General features: G+C 50.8%; 1 protein-coding gene across 1 annotated transcript; it reads left to right on the top strand.

The window, feature by feature from the left end:
- The first annotated feature begins 16386 nt into the window (after positions 1–16386).
- On the top strand, positions 16387–18253 carry H3-4 (H3.4 histone, cluster member). Its single transcript, XM_072784746.1, is given in 2 exon segments — positions 16387–16591; positions 16594–18253. Coding segments are annotated over 2 exon segments (402 nt in total). The 3' UTR covers positions 16791–18253.
- Positions 18254–21453: the final 3200 nt, after the last annotated feature.

Genomic DNA, 21453 nt, shown 5'->3' with positions numbered 1-21453 from the left:
CAACCACACTCCACAGGGCTTGTTTCGCTCTTGGTGGAAATTAGTATTCACCATCATTGAAGAGCTGGGTGAGCTGGGCACAGGCCTGGCAGTGGCCATGGGGGACAGGGCAAGGAGTAAGTGTTGTCTGCTCTTCTTGTCCACTGTTCTCTCCTCAGGGTGACACAGGTGTGTGTCCCTCCTGTGCACACAGACCGATCTATAGAGTCCTCTGATCATGGCTGGTCCTCTGCGGTTTCCACAACCAACAATGGGTAAGGACACATTTTCTTTGGAGCCACCGCCAATGGTAACATTCCTTTCTTCTGTGGCCGTTCTCTGTGGCAGAGCCAGCTGGGCCACCTGGACAGCTTTCCCATCAGGGTCACTCCATTTACCAATACAAGTTTAAGAAAGGTCACCAATGTGCTGCTTGCTTCGTTTCCGCTCCCTGAGAGGAGGTGGGTTTGCCCTGCACTAAATCTCTGTGTGCTGCTTGGAGTTCAGCAAATGTCCCCTTGTGGAGAGCCCCAGGCCTCACCCCCAGCCACCTGCTGCGCTGACCTTGGGTGTGGCAGTGTGTGGCTGGCTCTTAAGACTGCCACTCAGCAACATAATCTCTTACTCATCCCAGAGCCTGTGACTATTAATCCCTGTGGGGGAAGAGAGGAAATCCAGCATCCTGAGAGGAGGAGCTTCTCCTGGATTATCCTGGGCCCAAATCACTCATCTGTTGAAGGAAGGCAGAGGGAGTGTGGACGCACAATGAGAAGGAGGTGAACATGCAGGTAGAGACTGGGGTGATGTGGCCACAAGCCAGGAGACACCTGAGGCCCCGGAGCTGGAAAAGGCAGGAAGAGATTTGCCCCAAAGCCTTCGGAGGAGGGAGCATGGCCCTGTGACACCTGACCTTGGAATTGTGGCCTCCTGCTCAGGAACTGGGTGGGGGATGGGAAGATCGTTAACCCCTGTCATAAGCCCCCGCCAGTTTGTGTGTGCCACTGGCTGATGGCAGGTGAGTGGAAGGGACGGGACCTCGTTTCTGGAGCAAGAACTTCAGGTGCAGCGAGCTACTGCCAGTCGTTCGTTCCCTCCTGCCCTGCATGGGACACCTGCACGTCCAGGGAGTTCCTGCTCCCTGAGCCCAGTGAGAGAAGACGCGCGTCGGAGGGCAGCCTGGAGCCAGCAGCCACGGAGCCCGAGGTTTGGAGCTGTTTCTAGGCAGCATTATCACAGAAGAAACGATGGATGGCAAAAGGGGTCCATACATCCCATGGCAGGAAACCTGCTCATCTTCTCGTGTAACAAGCCCTTCGTCCGTTTTAATATGGAGCGTGAGTAGCATAAGTAGGTGCTATTCGCTGCCCAGGCCAAAGTATTACCAAAATAGTAATAATCATAGTAATAATAATAAGCTCAGAAAAGACCTTGGCCTATTTATAACCAGGGGTGAAAGATGAGAGACAATGGTAGGTAATTCCAAGTTTTATCAGCTGGGCTTCTCCAGAGAAACAGAGGCAATAGAATATACAGAGGGAGAGGCATTTCAAGGAACTGGTTCCCCTGACTGTGGCGCTGGTAAATCTGACATCCTCTGGCAGGCTAGGGACCCAGGAAAGAGTTGACAGTGCGGGTCTGTCTAAAGGAAGTCTGAGGTCACTAGGGTGGACCCGATCCCATAGGATCCGTGTCCTTGCAGCAAGAGGTGTAGGATGGGGACATGCAGAGGGACGGCCAGGTGAGGACACAGGGAGCAGATGGCCATCTACACGCCCAGGGAGGGAGGCCTCAGGAGGAACCAGCCCTGCCCACGCCTGGAGTGCAGACTTCCAGCCTCCGGGACCCAGAGACAATACATGCCTGTGGTCCAAGCTGCCCTGGGTGCGGGATTTGTTACATCAACTCTAACAAATCAGTACACCAGGAGTCTGGCTAAATGCTTTGCTCATGTTAATGTTAATGGCTTTATAAGATTGCTTTGCTACTGCCTTCTGAAAATAGTCATGCTGTCAACCCAAAAGGAACAACCCTTTTAAAAAAATGTTAAAGAGAAAGGAAAAGAGTTTTATTGCAGCCCAAGTCAGGGTGGCCACCTGGTACTCAGTCGTCCGCTCCAAGAAAGGGACACTGGCTGCAGGGTTAGGTCTGTTTTCTTACGTAGAGTACAAGGCACCATGATGAAGGACATCCAGAAAGTCACAGACTTTGTCCTGTGCTTTTACTCTGTTTAAGACTGTGTGCCTTTAACATGAGAACCAGGGAGGATTTTGTTTTCCTAATTTTTATGTTTGGAATGCTCCTTTTTTGGTTTTTTGGTTTTTGTTTTTATATGAAGCAGACATACAGAAATAGAGCCCATGCTTTGAGGTTTCACCAAATCATATTTACCTCCGTAAATGTTAAAGTATAGCTTCCCCAGGAGCCCAGGAGAAGGGCCCACACATGTTAGAAGCTGAATTTTTTCCTTTATCAATGTGAATAAGCTCTGTGTAATGTACTGTTGAGAAGGTTTGTTACTGATAAACAGTGGAAGGTAGGATCCGACATCTGTTGAGGAGTGTGATTAATCATTTCCTTGAATTATTAAACAAAATCCTTTCAATGTACTGGGAGGACCTAGGAGCTCGGGCAAGTATTTATGCATGAAATGATACAATATTTTGGATGTTATTTTTCAAAATAATCTGAGCAAGAGAAGGGTAGAGATATAAATGAGTCGAAATTGCTCTTTGGCTGCTAATTGCTGAAATCCAGTCCATTTTACTATTGTGTTTACCTTTGTGTTTGAAACTTCCCAGGTTTTAAAGGAAAAAAAAAAACAGTTATGTAACACATCAGAGTTGATCCTTGAAAAACACAGGTTTGAACTGTGCAGGTACATTTATACACCAATTATTTTTATAAACACAGTACAGTACAACAGCAAATGTATTTTCTCTTACATTTTTCTTAATAACAGTTTCTTTTCTCTAGCTTACTTTATTGTAAGAATCCTGTATATAATACATATAATGTACAAAATACCTGTTAATCAATTGTTGATGTTTTCGGTAAGGCTTCCTGTTAACGGTAGGCTCTTAGTGAGTAAGTCTTGGAGGAATCAAGTCATACACGGATTGTGAACGGCTCAGGGGATCAACACCCTAACCCTGCATTGTCCTGGGGTCAACTGTGTTTTTGTTTGTTTTGAGTGTGAACCACAAAGACTTGAGACCACCTAATTTAGCAAGACCCTCATCATTGTAGGGTCATCACCAGAGCCACAGCCATAGACGTGTGTGGCATACATCCCACGAGTCCTCTCATTTCTTTCCACAGGGAGCAGACGAATTCTGCTGTGAACACATTCTGCATCTGTGTGCAACCGTAATGTGGTCTCACACCAACATCCCATGCATCCCCCATGACTGTTGTGTTCGTTCATTCTGGCAGGCAAGTATTCCCACCCCGGGAAAACTCAGACATGACATGCCTTTCTTTCAGTGTTGGGGCTCCCCAACACACCCCTGCTTCATTGGGCCATTTCCCAAAGCAAACATACCTTCCAGCTCTATCACGCTCCGAGTGGTCAAGCCATCTGGAAATGTTCACACGCTGGTATGAGTCCTGCTAACTCGTGTGAGCCCACCTAGGGAGGAATGAGCTCTGTTTCTACTGCGGAACCTCACTGATTTGAGAAATGGATGATGGCACAAGTGCTAAGGGGAAATCTGACAGGGTCTCTGGGGGGCAGACTGCAGCCCCCACCCCCAAGGGACTTGGCAGGAGTCTTAAGGCCACAGATCTGGAGATAAGGAGATCATCCTAGATTCCCCCATCTAATTACAGGAGGCTTAACAGCAGAAAGCTTGATTCAGCTGGAGTGACAGACCCAGCACAGAGATCAGGCACACCTGAAGCAGGAGGGGTCAGCTCGCCACCACTGGGGGGACCACCAGGGTCTGCTGGGCTCACACCCGGTCAGCTGCAAAGGGACCTCCTCCCAGCCAGCAACTCAGTGAGCCCGCGCTCAGTCATCCAGAGCCCTCAGACAGGAGAGCAACCTTCAAGTCACCTTGACATGAGCCCAGTTGAGCCTGGACTTCCCGCCTGCATAGCGGCAGAATACATGGGCTTTGCTTTAAGCTGCTCTCTGGGAGGACAGATGCTATGGGAGCAGCATGCAGTCTGGGTGGCAAGGAGCTGGAGGCTTGGGGTTCCTACAGGGGGTCCCCGAGCTCACCGTGGAAAGAAGCAAAGCCCCCTGGGATGCCCACCCTTCCCACCGCCAAGCTTCTCCCGCGCAGACACACTCGCTGAGCTGACAGAGCAGGTCCTGCGGTGGGCCGGCCCCCCGTGGTTCTATTTATACGGCCTGTATGCAAACGAGGACTTGGGGAAACCCAGCATGTGATTGGGTTACAGAGCATATGTAAATAGCCAGAGGCAGCTCTGCTCTCTGATTGGATAAGATTGCTGGGGAAGTCAGCCAACCAGAGCAGAGATGGCCCTAGACACCCTCCAAGAAGCGCTGCTCCGGGCCCTCCCCGGAGAGCCGGGCGCTTGACTGGGGGAAGTGGAGGCTGTAGCTGGGATTCCTGATGGTTTTTATTGTTTTGTTTTAAAAAAAAATTTTTTAATTTAAGTTCAATTTGCCAATATATAGTATAACGCCCAGTGCTCATCCCATCACGCGCCCGCCTAAGTGCCCGTCACCTGGTGCTGATGAATTCACGGGGCCTTATGGTGATGAAGCCCCAGTAGGACGGCAGTGGTGAAATCCATCACCTTCCGACTGACAAAGAAATCCAGTATCATCTTTATTCCGGAATATCAGAGAATGGAGAGGAAGAGGGTTTGGGCGTGTTTTCGTGGTTTTTCGTTGTTGTTGTTGTTGTTGTTGTTTGTTAGTATTTTTAGGGAAACGATATACACTTCAACGTATATGAGAATATCAAATACCTGGGCATCCCAGAGCAGTGTTTGCAGAGTGTGGTCTTGGGCCAACATCAGGTCACCTGGGGATTCGTTAGGAATGCAAACTCGGGTCACTCCAGACCCATTGAGTCACCAAGGGAATGAGGCCCAGCTCTCTGCTCAGATGCATGTTAATGTTTGAGAGCCAAACAAACTAGATTGAACGGGCTCACTCAGAAATTGAGCCACGTACTAAATTATCTGTCCTGTCTGCAAATGAGTCAGTAAAAAAATCGAATGGCAAAAATTTCTCTCATTATATTAAATAAGATAAACAAGGATACTCTTGGAAAAAGTGGGATTCTTTTCATGAAAATAGAAAGCTCACTGAGAGGTTGATAGAAAGAGACCTGCTTCCTTGGCTATTAAAATAAATTTGAAAAAAAAATCTATTTTCTCCTAAACTGATCTATAAATTCAACATAATCCCATTAGGATTTTATCTGTCATTTGGAAAGGGGATAAAAGTTGTGAAGATCCTATACAAGGAAATAGAGAGACAACAGATAAATTCTTTAAAAGAATAAGACTTTTCTATATACAAGACCATATTGGGATGCCTGGATGGCTCAGCAGTTGAGTGTCTGCCTTTGGCTCAGGTCCTGACCCTGGGGTCCTGGGATTGAGTCCCACATTGGGCTCCTTGCATGGAGCCTGCTTCTCCCTCTGCTTATGTCTCTGCCTCTCTCTCTCTCTGTCTTTCATGAATACATTTTTTAAAATATTTTTTAAAAAGACCATACTATCTGCAAACAGGGGAAGTTTGATTTTCTTCCTTTCCAAAATGGATGTTCTTTATACTTAAGATCTCAGGGATGTCACCGAACTGTTTTTAATCTAGGTTAACAATGGTTTTCTAACATTTTTTTCTTGTAAATATCTCTCCTAAAAGAAAGTTCTCCTTTGGACTGAGATTGAGTGTACGTCTTGCAGTAAGACCGTAGTACAGCTCTAATATGTGCTCATAGCTAAATTGCTGGTAATCATTTCAAACACAGTGGGGATTTTTAAAGGGCTGAAGTATTGAAAAAAAAAATGCCAGGCCTCCTGGCAAATTACTGTTAAACTAGTAAGAAACATAAAATACTACTGATAAATTCCACAAAATAAAGAATGCAGGAAAACCTCATTTTTTCCTTCTGAAAAAAAAAGTAGAATGCTGTTATTACAATGGATAAAGATGACCCACCGACAGCACCCCCCACCCAAAAGTACAGACTAGCATCACTTATAAATAAGGACAGAAAGATTCTACCTTAAATATTAGCTGATTGATTCCAGGATCGTGAAAGAATGACAACGGCAAATTTGAATTTCTTGAAAGAATGATAGAATGGTTCAGTATTATCGGGAATATAAGTCACCTCACTTAGATCCAAAGAGAAAAGGCTTATGAGTATCATTAATCTTTTATCATTTTTTTAAAAATTAATCATCTGTAAGTTAGGATCAGTGGAAGCCCAGAATCATTTTGCCGGGAAGTTCCTTTAGTATGGCTACTGTTAGAGCTGGAAACAAATCAGAGAAGCCCCTCATTTCATCTCTATTCACCTGCATTCTGGAAATGTCCTCTGTCATTCAGTACTGAGTGAAGAACCGACTTCTAACAGGTACCCAACATGCAGAAACAACAAGGAATGACAGATTACAGTTACACAAATACAAGTCAACTGCGCCAATGCAGTAGTCAACTACGAGCAAGGAACAGAAAATGTAATAAGGAAACCCATTCGGGGATCCCTGGGTGGCTCAGCGATTTAGCGCCTGCCTTCGGCCCAGGGCATTATCCTGGAATCCTGGGATCAAGTCCCAGGACAGACTCCCTGAAGGGAGACTGCTTCTCCTTCTGCCTATCTCTGACCCTCTCTCTGTGTCTCTCATGAATAAATAAATAAAATATTTTTTTAAAAGGAAACCAATTCAATATAGCCAAATAAATACATAAATACATCAAAATTAAAATATTTTTAAAAAATTTAAACCTACAAATAACCTTGATGAAAATGTGTGCAGAATGGAATGAAGAAATGTCTGTAAGTCTATAGATGGTTAAACACGATTGAAAGAAACAGAAGATGGGTCAGTTGGTGGAGCGTGTGACTCTTGATCTCAGGGTTGGGGGCTCAAGCCCCATGCTGAGTGTAGAGACGACTTAAAAATAAAATTAAAAAAAAAAAAAAAAGGAGCAGTCGAAGGTCCTGTGTCATCAGACACCAGAATGAAAGCTGGAGGGATCTCTGGAGAGAGCCGCTGGTTCTGACACATGTTCGGCCGTTCTGAAACCTCACTTGGAGCTGGTGTACTTGGTGACAGGCTTGGACCCTGGATCCAGTGTGCCTGGCCAGCTCATCTGCCCCTCAAAGGATGAGACAGTGGAATGGCCTGGGGGAGCATGCTCTAAAGGAGGTGCCATCCATAGAAGCATTCATCTCTCCTAAAATACTTAAAAATTCAATGGCCTGTACCCTATACGATCCAACCCAGTTTTCCTGACTTCACTGATGTGCCCTGGCCCCTCCTCCAGCTCACCACCACCCCTACTAAGAAAGCTGCATTCATTTCTTCTAGCATGCTCTCAAATGCACCAGCCCCATGTTCAAGGAGGCTTTTGTTTCATTTATTTTCACATTTGTCTGAAAAGGTATGTATTAGTTAGGCTGCTGCCTAGAAATAGAATTAATAAGATATATAGATATGCACATATAGGTATGTTCCTTTTATGAAGCCATTTAATAAAAAATAGATACATGTATTACACATATATAATTATTGGCTCTGAGTCTGAAGGTCAGAGATCGAGGAGCACCAAAGACAACAAGGATGTCCTGGCTCCTCAGCCAGACAAAGGGGGCCAGCTCCTGCTTCCTCCTTCTCTCCAGGCCCTCAGCGGCCTGGGTGGTGCCCCTCTACCCCCGCATTGGGGTGAGCCATGTGCTATTCCGAGGCCACCCATTCACCAGTGAATCTCATGCAGAAACATAGACGCACCCAGAATCATGTGCAATCCAGGCACCCTACAGAACATCAAGCCTCCCCATAAAATGAAGCGACACCAGGTGCTTTCTGCATTCCCGAATTTTTCTAGGTGGCCCAGTGATGAGCAGAATTAGGGTCCATGTGCTCTGGTCAGGCCCACCCCACCTCTCCTGGGCCCTGTGCCAATGTTGGACTCCGTGGTCTTCCTTAAGGTGAATGTCAGCAAAGAGAAGAAAGCATCCTCAGGTCCAGGGGGTCGTCACCTGGACGGGGCCGGGACGGCAACCCTAAGGTGAACCTGGCTATAAGCTGACCATCTAACCATGGCTGGCATGTCCCTCCCTTAGCAGGACAAAGCCACGCTGCATGCTGGGTGGGGCTGGTAATGTGCAGCTGGGTCCCCAGGATAAACACAGGTATCCACGTCTCATTGCAGAGCCCACGTTTCAGCTCAACACTAGAAAGCTGGAAAGTTGTCTTTCCCATCTTTGCATGAAACTGAAAATTAACAACTCTGTGGACTCCCCAGAGAACTGTGGTCACAGAGTGCCTCCAACATCAGGAGACACAGGTACAGGCAGAATGTCACAGGTGAGATCTGCTTACATGGGGCAGGGGAGCTGGAGCCACCCACAAGTACCAGCACTCCAGGTCATTCTCGATGACGCCCAGAGGCTGAGTGTTGGACGAGCCCAGAGCAGCAGTCTGCAGGGTCTTCAGCACGGACTCCTGCCACCGCGCTATGTCCAGGTCCGACGGCTGTGCTGTGCCCAACACCAGGCAATTAACTCCGCTCTGGCCCCATCCACGTGGAGTCACACCCCACAGGCCACCTCACAGCAGACTCCAGCCAAAAGTCCAGGGGTCGCCCCCGTGACCCCCTGGCTACAGACCAGAGGCTCCCACGGCCCCTCCTCGGGTTACTGAACTTGCTCGAGTGGTTCAGATCTCAGAGAAACACCCCATGTTACCAGCTTATTATCCAAGGCTGTGACCCGGGGCCAGCCCTGGGGCAGGTCACTCTCCTCACGTCTCCACATGCTCACCAGCTCCAAGCTCCCCAAGTCCGACCTCCCAGGTTTTCATGGGGCCTCATGATGTGGGTGTGATTGGTTACGTCACTGGGCATTGGTGACTGATCCCCTCTTCCCTCCCAGAGGTCAAGGGGTGGGACTGAAGCATCCAACCCTCTGCTCCCAGGGTTGGGTCCCCTGGCCACCCGCCCCCATCCTGAGGGGCTCCCCAAGGTCACCTCAGTACTTAACAAAGACACTTGTATGGTTCTTGGAAATTCCAGGTATTTTAGGAGGTTTTTCTAGTACTGGGTGCTAGGACCAAATGTGTATTTCTTATTGTGAATCACAACATCACACACATTAGCTGGGTTTTACCTCCAGGAGTCCCCCCATGTTTTCTGGATAAAATACGAGAAAGATCCCCCACTCCACCTCAGATCCAGCAGAGCATCAGCCCCCCAGGGCAGGGCATTCATCCAACCCAAGCCCCCTGGCCACCCTGCCTTACCTGCAGAAGGCAAATCAGCTATGATGCACTGTGAAGGTCACAGCCCAGCAACACAGGTCCACAAAGACACTGAGAATGAATCAGAGTGTTCTAGCATGCTGCCCCTGCCCACAGCCTACCAGCACTCAGCAGGGCTGCAGCTCATGGCAGCAGGTCACAGCAGGAGAGCCAGAGAGCCACTCCATCTCACACTGAGGTTTTAGGGACAAAAAGAACTCCAGGGGTATTAGAAGCTACTGGGGCCTGTCGCCACAGTAGACACAAAGCACAGCCCAACCCCACAACTAGAACACCACAGATCCTCACCCTCAGAGCTGATTCAGTATGGCTCTTATCACCGGTTACATGTGTCATGTCTGCCTTTCAACCAGAAATCACCAGACACACCCAAAGGCAAGCAAAACACAGTCTGAAGAGAAAAACAGGCGTCAGAACTAGACGCAGGTTGACTCACGTATTGGAATGATCAGACTGGAATTTAAAATAACTGTGATTGGGGCCCCTGGGGGGCTCAGTGGTTGAGCATCTGCCTTCCACTCAGGGCGTGACACCGGGGTCCCAAGATCAAGTCACACATCGGGCTCCCCTCATGGGCCTGCTTCTCCCTCTGCCTGTGTCTCTGTCTCTCTCTCTCTGTATCTCTCATGAATAAATAAAATCTTTTAAAAAAAATCTACTTCTCCGTTCTTGAATGGTCTTACAACTGTGCAGAGAAGGAACAGCAACAATGTGCGGACAAGAGCCTCTGGAGGAGGGGCCCAGAGCTCTCAGGGAGGTGGGGGGATGGGGGTGCTTCAGCACGTCCACCTGTGAGTTGTCTGAACTGCCAGGAAGCAAAGTAGTGTTATTTACAGTGGACCTAGGACACCTGAAACTCATGCAGTACTATGTATCCATACTCAAATAAAAGTAAGCAAAAAACAAACATTCAGGGGCACCTGGGTGGCTCAGTGGGTGAAGCACCTGCCTTTGGCTCAGGTGGAGATCCCAGGGTTATGAGATCGAGCCTCACATGGGGCTCCATGCTTATTGCATCATCTGCTTGAGATTCTCTCTCTCTTCCCCTCTGCCCCTCCCCCATGCTGATGCACCCTCTAAATAAATAAATAAACAAAATATTTTTTAAATAAAAAATAACATAAATACCCAAAAAAGTAAAGGGGACTTAGATTGGTTATAAATGTATATTTCAAACTCTAGGGAAGTAACTTAAAAAGAAGTGTACGTAGAATCATAATGGAGTAAATTTGGGGTAAATCCCCAGCAGTGCAATTGCTGGGTCGTAGGGCAGGTCTATTTTTAACTCTTTGAGGAACCTCCTCACAGTTTTCCAGAGTGGCTGCACCAGTTCACATTCCCACCAACAGTGCAGGAAGGTTCCCCTTTCTCCAATGAAACGCCGGGACACTGCACCCCGATGTTTCTAGCAGCAATGTCCACAATAGCCAAACTGTGGAAGGAGCCTCGGTGTCCATGGAAAGATGAATGGATAAAGAAGATGTGGTTTATGTATACAATGGAATATTACTCAGCCATTAGAAATGACAAATACCCACCATTTGCTTCGACGTGGATGGAACTGGAGGGTATTATGCTGAGTGAAATAAGTCAATCGGAGAAGGACAAACATATGGTCTAATTCATTTGGGAAATATAAAAAATAATGAAAGGGAATAAAGGGGAAAGGAGAAAAAATGAGTGGGAAATATCAGAAAGAGAGATGGAACATGAAAGACTCCTAACTCTGGGAAACGAGCCAGGGGTGGTGGAAGGGGAGGTGGTGGTGACTGGGTGACGGGCACTGAGGTGGGCACTTGACGGGATGAGCACTGGGTGTTGTTCTATATGTTGGCAAATTGAACACCAATAAAAAATAAATTTATATAAAAATAAAAGAATCATAATGGATATGCTAAACGGAGGACCGCAGATGGGCTCCTCACACCACAGCATGGCAGAGATCTCCAACCATCCTTAATGCCTACAACCACTTCCAGGTGACAGTAGTTACTACTCCTTCCCTAGTAGTACTTGGCATTTACCGCAGTGATAAAGATGCGCATTTATATATGTATCCATACAACCACACATATATTACGCATGTGAGTATATCAGAAATTAATTTTGTGAACGCATTTATTTATTTATTTATTTATTCATGAGAGACACAGAGAGGCAGAGGGAGAAGCAGGCTCTATGCAGGGAGCCCGATGTGGGACTCGATCCTGGGACCCCAGGATCACACCCTGAGCCCAAGGGAGACTCTCACCACGGAGCCATCCAGGTGCCCCAATTTAGTATATATTTTGACAATTTAATTCAGTATCACTGATTTGCTTTGCAGTTTTGAAAAATGTTATGCATTTCAAAACATTCTGAGATATTTCATTGTATGCATTTTTAAATGTCACCGAACTGCCAGAGGGGTTCATGAGGCCCCCAAAAATCCAAGAAGAATTAAATTCTTGTCACCTATTCACCAACACAGAAAAACAATACCTCCTAAAAAGGAAAAAGTTACAAAACATCATGGAAAATGTTTTGAACCCTGAGCCTGAATTCTTTCCTACTGTGGGGCCGAGGGGAATCAGCACTATGGAGACAATTCCAAGCAGACCCTCTTATGAAATGGGTCTTCACAGGGAACAGACCCTGTTATGGGAACCTTGTCACGGCTAGACAACCAGGCAGGGTCTGTGTGCAGGTTTGGAGGTACTTTGGTGGCACAGTGGGTGACGGTGGGTGACGCTGGGACAGTGGGACACACCCCAGGCCCCTGGCACCGAATACGGTCTCCTTGTGGGGTACTAGGCAAGGGAACTGAGTGCCCATTGTGCTCCAGACCCGGAGCATGGGAAGGCAGGGCTGGCCAACGGTCAGCAGGTGTCTCCCACGAGGGGCCGGGCCACAGGGTATCAGTTGGGGTACAGGAAGGTTCCAGGGATAGCTGGAAGCCCACACGTCCACCACACCTGTGAGGTCCTGAAAAGCCTGTGTACCTGCTAATCCAGGGCCATCTGCTGCTGGGAGACCCCACTCTGAGCCACAACAGGGAGTTCCTACCCAGGGAAGCCCCACGTGTTGCGGGCTTATGGGAACACCCCACAGAGAAGATATGCAAGGTCAAACCCCGTGACCTCCAGGGCCCAAAGGATCCACCACAAAGTGCTACACAAGGCCCTGCATTTCCTGAGTTGTACGTGCAACTCCCAACACCGTGAGTGGTGGAGAGCAAGGAAAGAACTTTCCAGACTGGGGAGGGCTTTCCTCCACCACAGGCTAGAGGCTGTGTAGTTGAGGCAGAGCCACTGAATGCAACTGTCTAGGAAGAATTGTGGAGAAGTCTTTGCTGCAGAAAAGGTGTTTATATTAGAGCACGGGGACTGGACCTGCAGGCAGAGAATGCTGCCCAGTGTTTCGGAGGGTGGCTCTTGACATCCTTCTAAGGTTGTGCAGGGAGCGTGGAGACAATCTAATTTCTAGGGGATTTCTGGAGGCTGAAAGTGAGGTCTCAGGGACCCCAGAGGTCCAGTTCAGCCTGTAATAAAACATCAACCTTAAGGCAGCCTCAAGTTCCTTGAGGGATGGCACGCTGCTCGCTGCACATCATAAGGGAGTATCACCGTAGCTACATGACACTTGCCTTTGTTCTCATCACAGTGATTGGCACCAAATGTATGCACAGAGCAAACACAACCGCATCCATAAAATGCACGCGTCCCAGACAAGCCAAAACTTCCGGGAGGGACTGTTTGCATCTGAAAGTGTCTTTAGAGAGAGGATATCTCTCCTCTTGGGAAGGTTCTTTTTGTTTTGTTTTTGGGGTTTTTTAAAGACTTTATCCATTTATTTGAGAAAGAACGTGCAGAGGGATACAGAGAAGCAGGCTCCCGCTGACTAAGGACTCCATGTGGGACTCCATGTGGGGCTCCATCCCAGGACCCCAGGATCATGACCTGAGCCCAAGGCAGATACCTCACTGACAGAACCCCCCAGGCGCCCTCAGGAAGTTTCCTTAGGGGGTGATTGTTCCCTGGACCTTGGCACCCCTGAGGGAGTCGGAAGCACAGGGAACTCAGTTGCTGAGATCATGAAAACTGTCAACTGCACCAACTAAAAAGCAGTTTTACAGGTGATGAAGAAACTCAGCTTTTCATGTGTGTGGGCCCTGCTCCTGGCTCCCGGGAAGCTATACTTTGACCTTTACCAAGGTCGAACCGACTCAGAGTACGCCTGCTTCATTAATATATATGTAACCAAAACAGAGCATACCCATTGGAAAGAAAAACAGAAATCGTCGGGGGCTCCCATGTTAAAGGCCCACAGCCTTGCACACGCTAAACACATGAGATAAAGTCTGACTTTCTGGATGTCCTTCATCACGGTACCTTGTAATCTATGTAAGAAAACAGACCTACAACAACAACAACAACAACAACAACAACAACAAAGAAAACAGACCTAACCCTGTGGCCAGTGTCCCCTCCTTGGAGCATGCACTTCTTTTGGAAGCAGCTGCCTGACTCCTCCAGCAGAACTCTTTTCCTTTTTTATAATAATAATAATAATAATAATAAAAAAAGACAGGGGCACCTGGGTGTGTGGCCCAGTTAGTGAAGAAGCATCCCACTCTTGCCTTCAGCTCAAGGTTGTGGGATCAAACCCCATGTCAGCTCTGAGGTCAGCACAGAGTCTGCTTGAGTGTCTCCTTCTGCACCAACACCACCCCCTACCCGAGCACTCTGTCTCTCTAACATAACTAAATAAAATCTTTAAAAACAATTTTAAAAGGGCTTGCTCAGTTTGCATCAACACATGCAAGGAATACAGATTCTGGTTTCCAATCTGGTGGGGGGCAGGGGTGGGCGCACACGAGGTGGCCCCCAAGTCCATGTATTGTGTTCAAAGGGAACCAGGTGACATTCCACCACGTGCCCAGGTAGTGGACTCGAGTCCCCTGAGAATCTAGAAACAAAAACTTAAAAACAGAACAAAAAGCTCTTGTGGTCAGAAAAGTGGGCCCTCAGACAAGGCACCCAAATGCTCTGGAGGAACCGAGGGGTCCTGCAGAGCCATGCAGCCTGAGCCCCAGGGCCGGCTTCCTGGGTTCTCCTGTGGAAGGCACAGCCAATGCCACGAACCCTTCATCCATCTGCCATCATCCCCCCAGAGACTTGCAGGGCAGGAGAACTCCTTATTCTCCTTAGGTCTTGGCAGGGGCTCTGTACAAAAAACAGATTAACAAGACGGAAGCATTTAAGTTTTCTGTTTTAAGATTTTATGGATTTATCTTAGGGAGAAAGTAAGTGTGAGTGGGGGGAAGGGCAGAGGGAGAGGGGGAATCTCCAGCGGACTCCACACCGAGCACCTAGTCCCACATGTGGCTTGTTCCGGAACCCCAAGACTGTAGCCTGAGCCGAAATCAAGAGTCTGCTGCTTAGGGATGCCTGGGTGGCTCAGTGGTTGAGCATCTGTCTTCAGTTCAGGTCATGATCCCGGGGTCCTGAGGTCGAGTCCCACATCGGGCTCTCTGCTCGATGGGGAGCCTGCTTCTCCCTCTGCCTGAGTCTCTGCCTCTCTCTGTGTGTCTCATGAATAAATAAAATCTTAAAAAAAAAAAAAAAAAAGTCTGAGGCTTAACCATGCAAGCCACCCCGAGGCCCCAAGCATTTCAGTTTTATTGTGACTCAGGAGCCTTCAGAAGGAAATGAGGACCCACAGAAGTTGTTGAAGCCACATGCTCCTCCACGAGGTTCAAAAGCAGGGCACTTGTGGACATCAGTGGAGACATCTGCAAGACCAAAGGTAGGTAAGAGCCAATCCACGAGGTCTGAGAGCGTGGTCCCCAGTGGTTCTCGCTTCCCGTCCATGATGGCAACGTTTCCTCTCCCTGAGCATAGACCCGTCACCTTTCACAGGGGAGTCAGCTCTGTTTCCAGGCAGAAAAGGGGGTTCCGTGCCCTCCCCTCTCACCTACTGTCTTCCACGTACCTTTAGCTCAGAAAGCTCTTACATGGAAGGTGCATGTCTTGGGATGGTGCACCTGGCCACCCTTGAGCCACAACCTCAAAGTGTGCAAGGGCCCTGAGGGTCAGGCAACAAGGACACTTCTCCCCAGAGAGCACGAACAGGACTAGAAATGCTGAGGGCTGAAGGGGGAGCATGGGGAGGCTGGACCCTGGGGCAGGCCAAGCATCAGGGGGTGCCAGGGGTCGGCACGCGATCGGTGCACACGAGCATCGTGTTGGGATCCCCCTGTGGGGAGAGGCAGTGTGCTCATCTCCCAGGAGGGAAGGATGGGGACACTGAGGGTGTGCCACCTATCGTGACCTAGCAAGAAGGCATCCCCGATGAAGCCAGCAGACAGGGGCTCTAGGCAGGCCACCAGAGCGAAGGGACCCCTGTCGACACTGGTGGGGAAACTCAACATTATCACCACAGAAAGGCCAACTCAGAATGCAGCCTTCTAAAAGGTTCTTCCCTCTCTGGAGCTAGAGCGTTGGTGAGCCAAGAGGAGTGCTGGGGGGGGAAAGGGAGGAGCTATGTGGGCAGGGGCAATGCCCATGGGGAGGTGACCAGACCCCGACCCATGACCCACAGGACCCTGACTGACCGACCGGCCCAGCACTCCCGGGGAAATGACCCGTCCCTGACCTCTGACCCAACAGACCCCAAACCCCTGGCCCCCGACCCCTGTCTCATAGGCCCCTTATCCACCCGGCCCAGGAGCCCTTGCAAGGTGACCTGCCCCTGACCCCTGACCCGCCAGGCAGCAGGCGTGGGAACAGGTGGTCACACGCGAGCCGTGTGCAAATTAGGAGCGGGCCGCGGGGGTGGAGCTGGCGCGGACCAATCAGAGTGCAGCCTGACATGGCGCCACCCCGGGGCCGACCAATAGGAAAGCAGCAGCCTCTATAAAAAACGGGCCCTGCCACGCCACGACAGTAGCCAATGCCGGGAGCCGGGGCTCGCGCGAGGCGGGCGGCGCGCAAGTCGACGGGCGGCAAGGCCCCGCGCAAGCAGCTGGCCCCCAAGGCGGCCCGCAAGAGCGCACCGGCCACCGGCGCCGTCAAGAAGCCGCACCGCTACCGCTACCGGCCCGGCCCGGTGGCCCCGCGCGAGATCCGGCGCTACCACAAGTCCACGGAGCTGCTGATCCGCGCAAGATCGCGCAGGACTTCAAGACCGACCTGCGCTTCCAGAGCTCGGCCGCCATGGCGCTGCAGGAGGCGTGCGAGGCCTACCTGGTGGGGCTCTTCGAGGACACCAACCTGTGCGCCATCCACGCCAAGCGCGTCACCGTCACGCCCCAGGCCAGCCAGCCGGCGCGCCGCATCCGCGGGGAGCGCGCCTAGGCCCCGCGCGCATCCCCATGCCGCCCTGCAGAACTCCCCCCAAAGGCTCTTTTCAGAGCCACCACCGACCCACAAAGGGGGCTGTGCCAACCCGTGTCTTCCGACTGGTTCTTGTTTCCGGCTCTGGTTAGGGGGCTAGAGCGGGAACTGGAGCACCCCGCCCGCGGTTTGTGAGCCCTCCAGGAGGGTCCCTGGTCTGGGAAGTTAGCTGGGCAGAGGCAGGCCCCGGGGCACGCCCGTGGGAACCTACCTCCCAGCTCCGTGGGGAGTGCTGGCAGGCAGCAGGAAGCCTCCCACCTGGGACCGGGAGTGAGTCGGCCATGAACCCAGGGCTGACCCAGGCCGCTGTAAGGCTGAGATGGAGGGTGGGTGTGGAGGGCTCTTCCTGGCGGGTGCTGGCTGCAACCCCATGTCCTATGGCCTTGGGTAAGGAGGTGAGCTATGCTTGGAGGACCTGCAGATGACCTATGGCAGATGATCCGGACTGTCGTGACCCTGGCATTGCGTGTCCACCTGAGGGCTGAGGCAGGAGCAATGGGAAGAACAGGAGACCAGGTGGACCAGGAGAAAACCGGTCCCTCTGGGCACATGCTTGGAGGGTCAAGGAAGCCCCTCTGACAGGTGTCTGAGCCCACAGCCCTGTCCCTTCTGGGGCCTCTGGCCCTCAGAGATGTGTGCACAGCCACAGCCTTGCTCTCTGGAGAATGTTCTAGCACCCTGCAGACACGGCAGAGCCCAAGTGAGACAACCACAGGGACGCAGACGGCAGCAGGGCAGGAAGCACGTGGTTCCCTGCGCCGGGTATAGCCGAGCTCCCCAGCAGAGCAGGTGCAGCCCAACAGCAGGGCTGCTGGGTGTCGCTGGTAGCTTTGAGGTCTGAGAAGACCCCAGCCCCTGGAAGGCCTGATTAGTTTTATAGACCTGTCAGGACCTGCACCTGTGTCTGCCCGTCCCTGGCATATGGGCACACTGCAGTTAGCTAGACATGGTTGGTCCTGAGCCCAGGTCGCCAGGCCATGTGTGCCCTGAGGGGATGGGCTGAGTGCAGTGTGGCGGGCGGAGAGGACCCTCCATGAGGACATCAAGAGTGGGAGCTCTTTCAAGATTTTATGTATTTATAAGACCCAGAGACACAGGCAGAGGGAGAAGCAGGCCCCCCGTGGGGAGCGCAATGTGGGACTCGATCCCAGGACCCTGGGATCATGCCCTGAGCCCAAGGCAGACAATCCTCCACGGAGCCACCCGGTGCCCCAAGAATGGAAGTTCTTAATGTAAATGAAGGCAGACCAGGCCAGCACATGATCACTGGCTGGAGGTCAGACACACATGGAATTGATGAGACCAGCTACACTGAGTCCACACTGGTTAATGGGAGGGAGGGAGAGGGTGGGAGGAGTATGTGGTGGCTCAGCTGTGTCCCACGGGCCAGGGATTGCTACTTTCCTGGGGTTTTTAGATTTTATTTGAGAGAGCACCAAGAGGAGGAGTGGCAGGCAGACAGGGAGAAGCAGGTTCACTCAAGCAGGAGCACTGAGCTGGAGCACTGGATCCTGGGACACTGGGCAGGGGTTGGGATCTCGACCTAGGCAGGAAGCCAGATATTGAACCGACTGAGCCTCCCAGGCTCCCCAGGAAGCTCCTTCTCTTCTCCATAGTGCAGGCCTACTATAGTCTGGTAGGTGAGCTTCCTATTTAATACAATGAATTGTGTGTTTCTGATCCTGCTCCTCATGGGCTGTGGACCCATTTGCATCCCGTAAACCATTCCAGGCCACACTGAAGGAACAGATGGGCCGCAGGGACTCCAGCGACTTCCTCACACAGCAAACAGTCCTTGTTCAGAGCCCCTGACAGGCCATCAGGGAGGGGAGGGCACCACTGCTGCATTAGAGGGGATTCCCCAGGGGGCCGGTGCTCTCCTTGGGGATAAGTGGCTGGGGCTGCCCTATGACAGGAGCACAGCAGAGACCAGGCTCAGCTTCCCGACTGGGGAGTCAGGAGAAATCAGAGGACTTTCTTCTTGTCCTCAACCCCGACCCTTCTTATGGGACAATTTTGGGGAAGGACATCAAAGAGACGTGATCACCTGGCAACCTTAGAGCTGGATCAGGGCACTCCAAGGCTCCCCACTGCTATCCCTTTACCTAGGCACATGGGCCCTACTTGTCTTTCCTGCTCCCAGGGGCCGCTCCAAGGACAGAGCCTTGAGATGCTGACGTGCAACGCCTGCCTGGCATACGTGCCTGAGCCCAGGTAAGGCCTCTCCAAGCTCATAAGATCTGGCAGGCGGTGTGGGGTCCGCCGGTCCTGCAGGCACCCAACCCAAGGCTTGTGTGTACATGCCTTTGCTTTATTACAACGGCCCTTCGCCAGCCAGTCTCTGGGATCTCTCCCTGGCCCCTGAGCACAGGGGCCACTTTCACATTGCACCCAGGGAGTTCCCAGGGGGCTTTCAGACCAGCAGAGGACTCCTGGTCACTTGCCAGCCCCTGTCCCCCATCCCCCCTTTCCCACTCAGCCTGTCCTGCAGGCCTTCTTACCTGAGTATGTGGCCAGGTGTACACACCTGCTCCAAGTTAGGCCATGAGCCCTCGGGCATAAGAGTGTCGACACCTGGCCCAGAGGATCGTCAGAGAATCACATCAGACAGGCCAGCCAAGGGGACGCTCAGTGTGTCACTGTCTGTGATGGGCCGAATTGTGTGTACCCCCAGACCCTGCAAAATCCCTTGCTGCTCCCCAACTCACAGGACCTCAGAATGAGACTGAATTTGGAGACAGGGCCTTTGATGTGATAGCAAGAGGAAATGAGGTCAATATGGTAAGTCTTGATCCCATAGGACCGCTGTTCTGAGAGGAGGAGGTTAGGACACAGACACGTGCAGAGGGATGGCCATGTGAGCACATGGGGAGAAGGCAGCCGTGATCCTGTAGTTTACGATAAGAAATATACATTTGGGCTCAAAACCTTTGGAAGTTTCTAAGTGATTTCATGGCTGTTATTATAGCAAGGCCCTGCCCACCACACCTGTGTGTTGATGAGGTGACCTTGGGCAGCCCCTCAGGATGGGGGCAGGTGGCCAGGGGACGCAACCCTGGACGCTTCAGAGCTTTGACCCACACCCACCACTGTCCAAGGGGAGAGGGTGCAAACTGGACTGAGGGCCATGTGCAGTTCGTTGCTATGAAGAGGGTCACCTGGAAAAGGCTAACATAAGACCCCAAAGCACAAAAGCCCTCATGCTCTCAGCTGCCGGGACCAGGATGCGGGAAGGAGCAGAGACGTGGCCTGCAGAGGCTGCCACCACCTGCTAAGCCCAAACAGATGCCGCCATCTCTGCAGAGCCCAGTGGCTCTGGTCCCAGTGCCTCAGATGAAGTGAGGGCCTCATGAAACCAGAGGAGCAGCCTTCCTGCATTTTCCAGAATAGCTAGCTTTGAGCCGGTGAGCCCCATCCTACAGTAGAGGCCTGAACTGGCCTTCTGAGTGAGGACATGCTGCAGTGTGATTACCCAGAGGCTGGAGGGGATCAGGATGTGCAATGTCGAAATACACCACCGTGGCATACTGATGACTTTGAGCTGAAGGCGATCAACAAACAGCACACACAGGAGGAGCTCTCTGCCCTTCCACCTGTTCTGCCTAAAAGCAAAGCAGAAATTCCCATTTGTACAAAAATTTCCATTTGCAAAGGTGCCCGTCTCCTGTGACAGAAAGAGGACAGTAAGTCTCATCACCAGATGGGCCTGAGATAAACAACTCTTACCTATCTTTAATTCCCCCCAGTCACCTTCCCACAATTCACCCCCTGATGCCCATACCCCGTTTCCTCTGTTGAGGTGCTTCTCCACAACTTATCACCCTTTGTTAAAATGGTATGGAAGTTGGGACACCTGGGAGACTCAGTGGTTGAGCGTCTGCCTTGGGCTCAGGTCATGACCCCAGGGTCCTGGGATCGAGTCCTGCATCAAGCTCCCTGCATGGAGCCTGCTTCTCCCTCTGCCTGTGTCTCTGCCTCTCTCTCTGTGTGTCTCTCATGAACAAATAAAATCTTTAAAACAATAAAATAAAATGGAATAAAAGCCAATTTGTGTTTTTACTTCTTTTCTGTCCCATACATACTAAGAACCTAAGATAAAATATGTATGCCTTCTTGCCTATTAATCTGGCACTTATCTGTTTAATTCACAGACCTCAGGTATAGGATCTAAGAGGGTAGAAGGGAAGATTTCCCCCCTCCCCACCCCGGTTAAGGCCCATGGGGCACATGCAGTAAGTATGAGAAATCACCTATGCAGTGGCAATATGCTGCATCCAGGATGCAGGACTGTTTGTTTCTGACACAAAATCCTGACAGATACAGCAATTTTTATGGTAATGACATATCAGAAACAATCACATTAGCAAGAAATTTGGAAACCAGGGTCTGGAAGACATGTGACAGCAGTGCAGGTACTGGCGCTACAATCTGGTAGAGAGAGGCCAGGCAGACAGGTGTGGAGCAAACAACATAATAGGGGCCTCCTGTGTGGCCCGGTTGGTTGGGCATCTAACTCTTGATGTCAGGGTTATAAATTCCAGCCCGGCACTGACCACCTCCCTGGAGGGAAAGGAAGGGATCCTAGTATGTGGCCCTTTGCACAACTCGGCTCTGAAGCAAATCT

This window comes from Canis lupus, chromosome 18 (assembly GCF_048164855.1).
Source record: "Canis lupus baileyi chromosome 18, mCanLup2.hap1, whole genome shotgun sequence".
NCBI lineage: Eukaryota > Metazoa > Chordata > Mammalia > Carnivora > Canidae > Canis > Canis lupus.
This window is presented reverse-complemented; position numbering and strand designations above follow the sequence as displayed.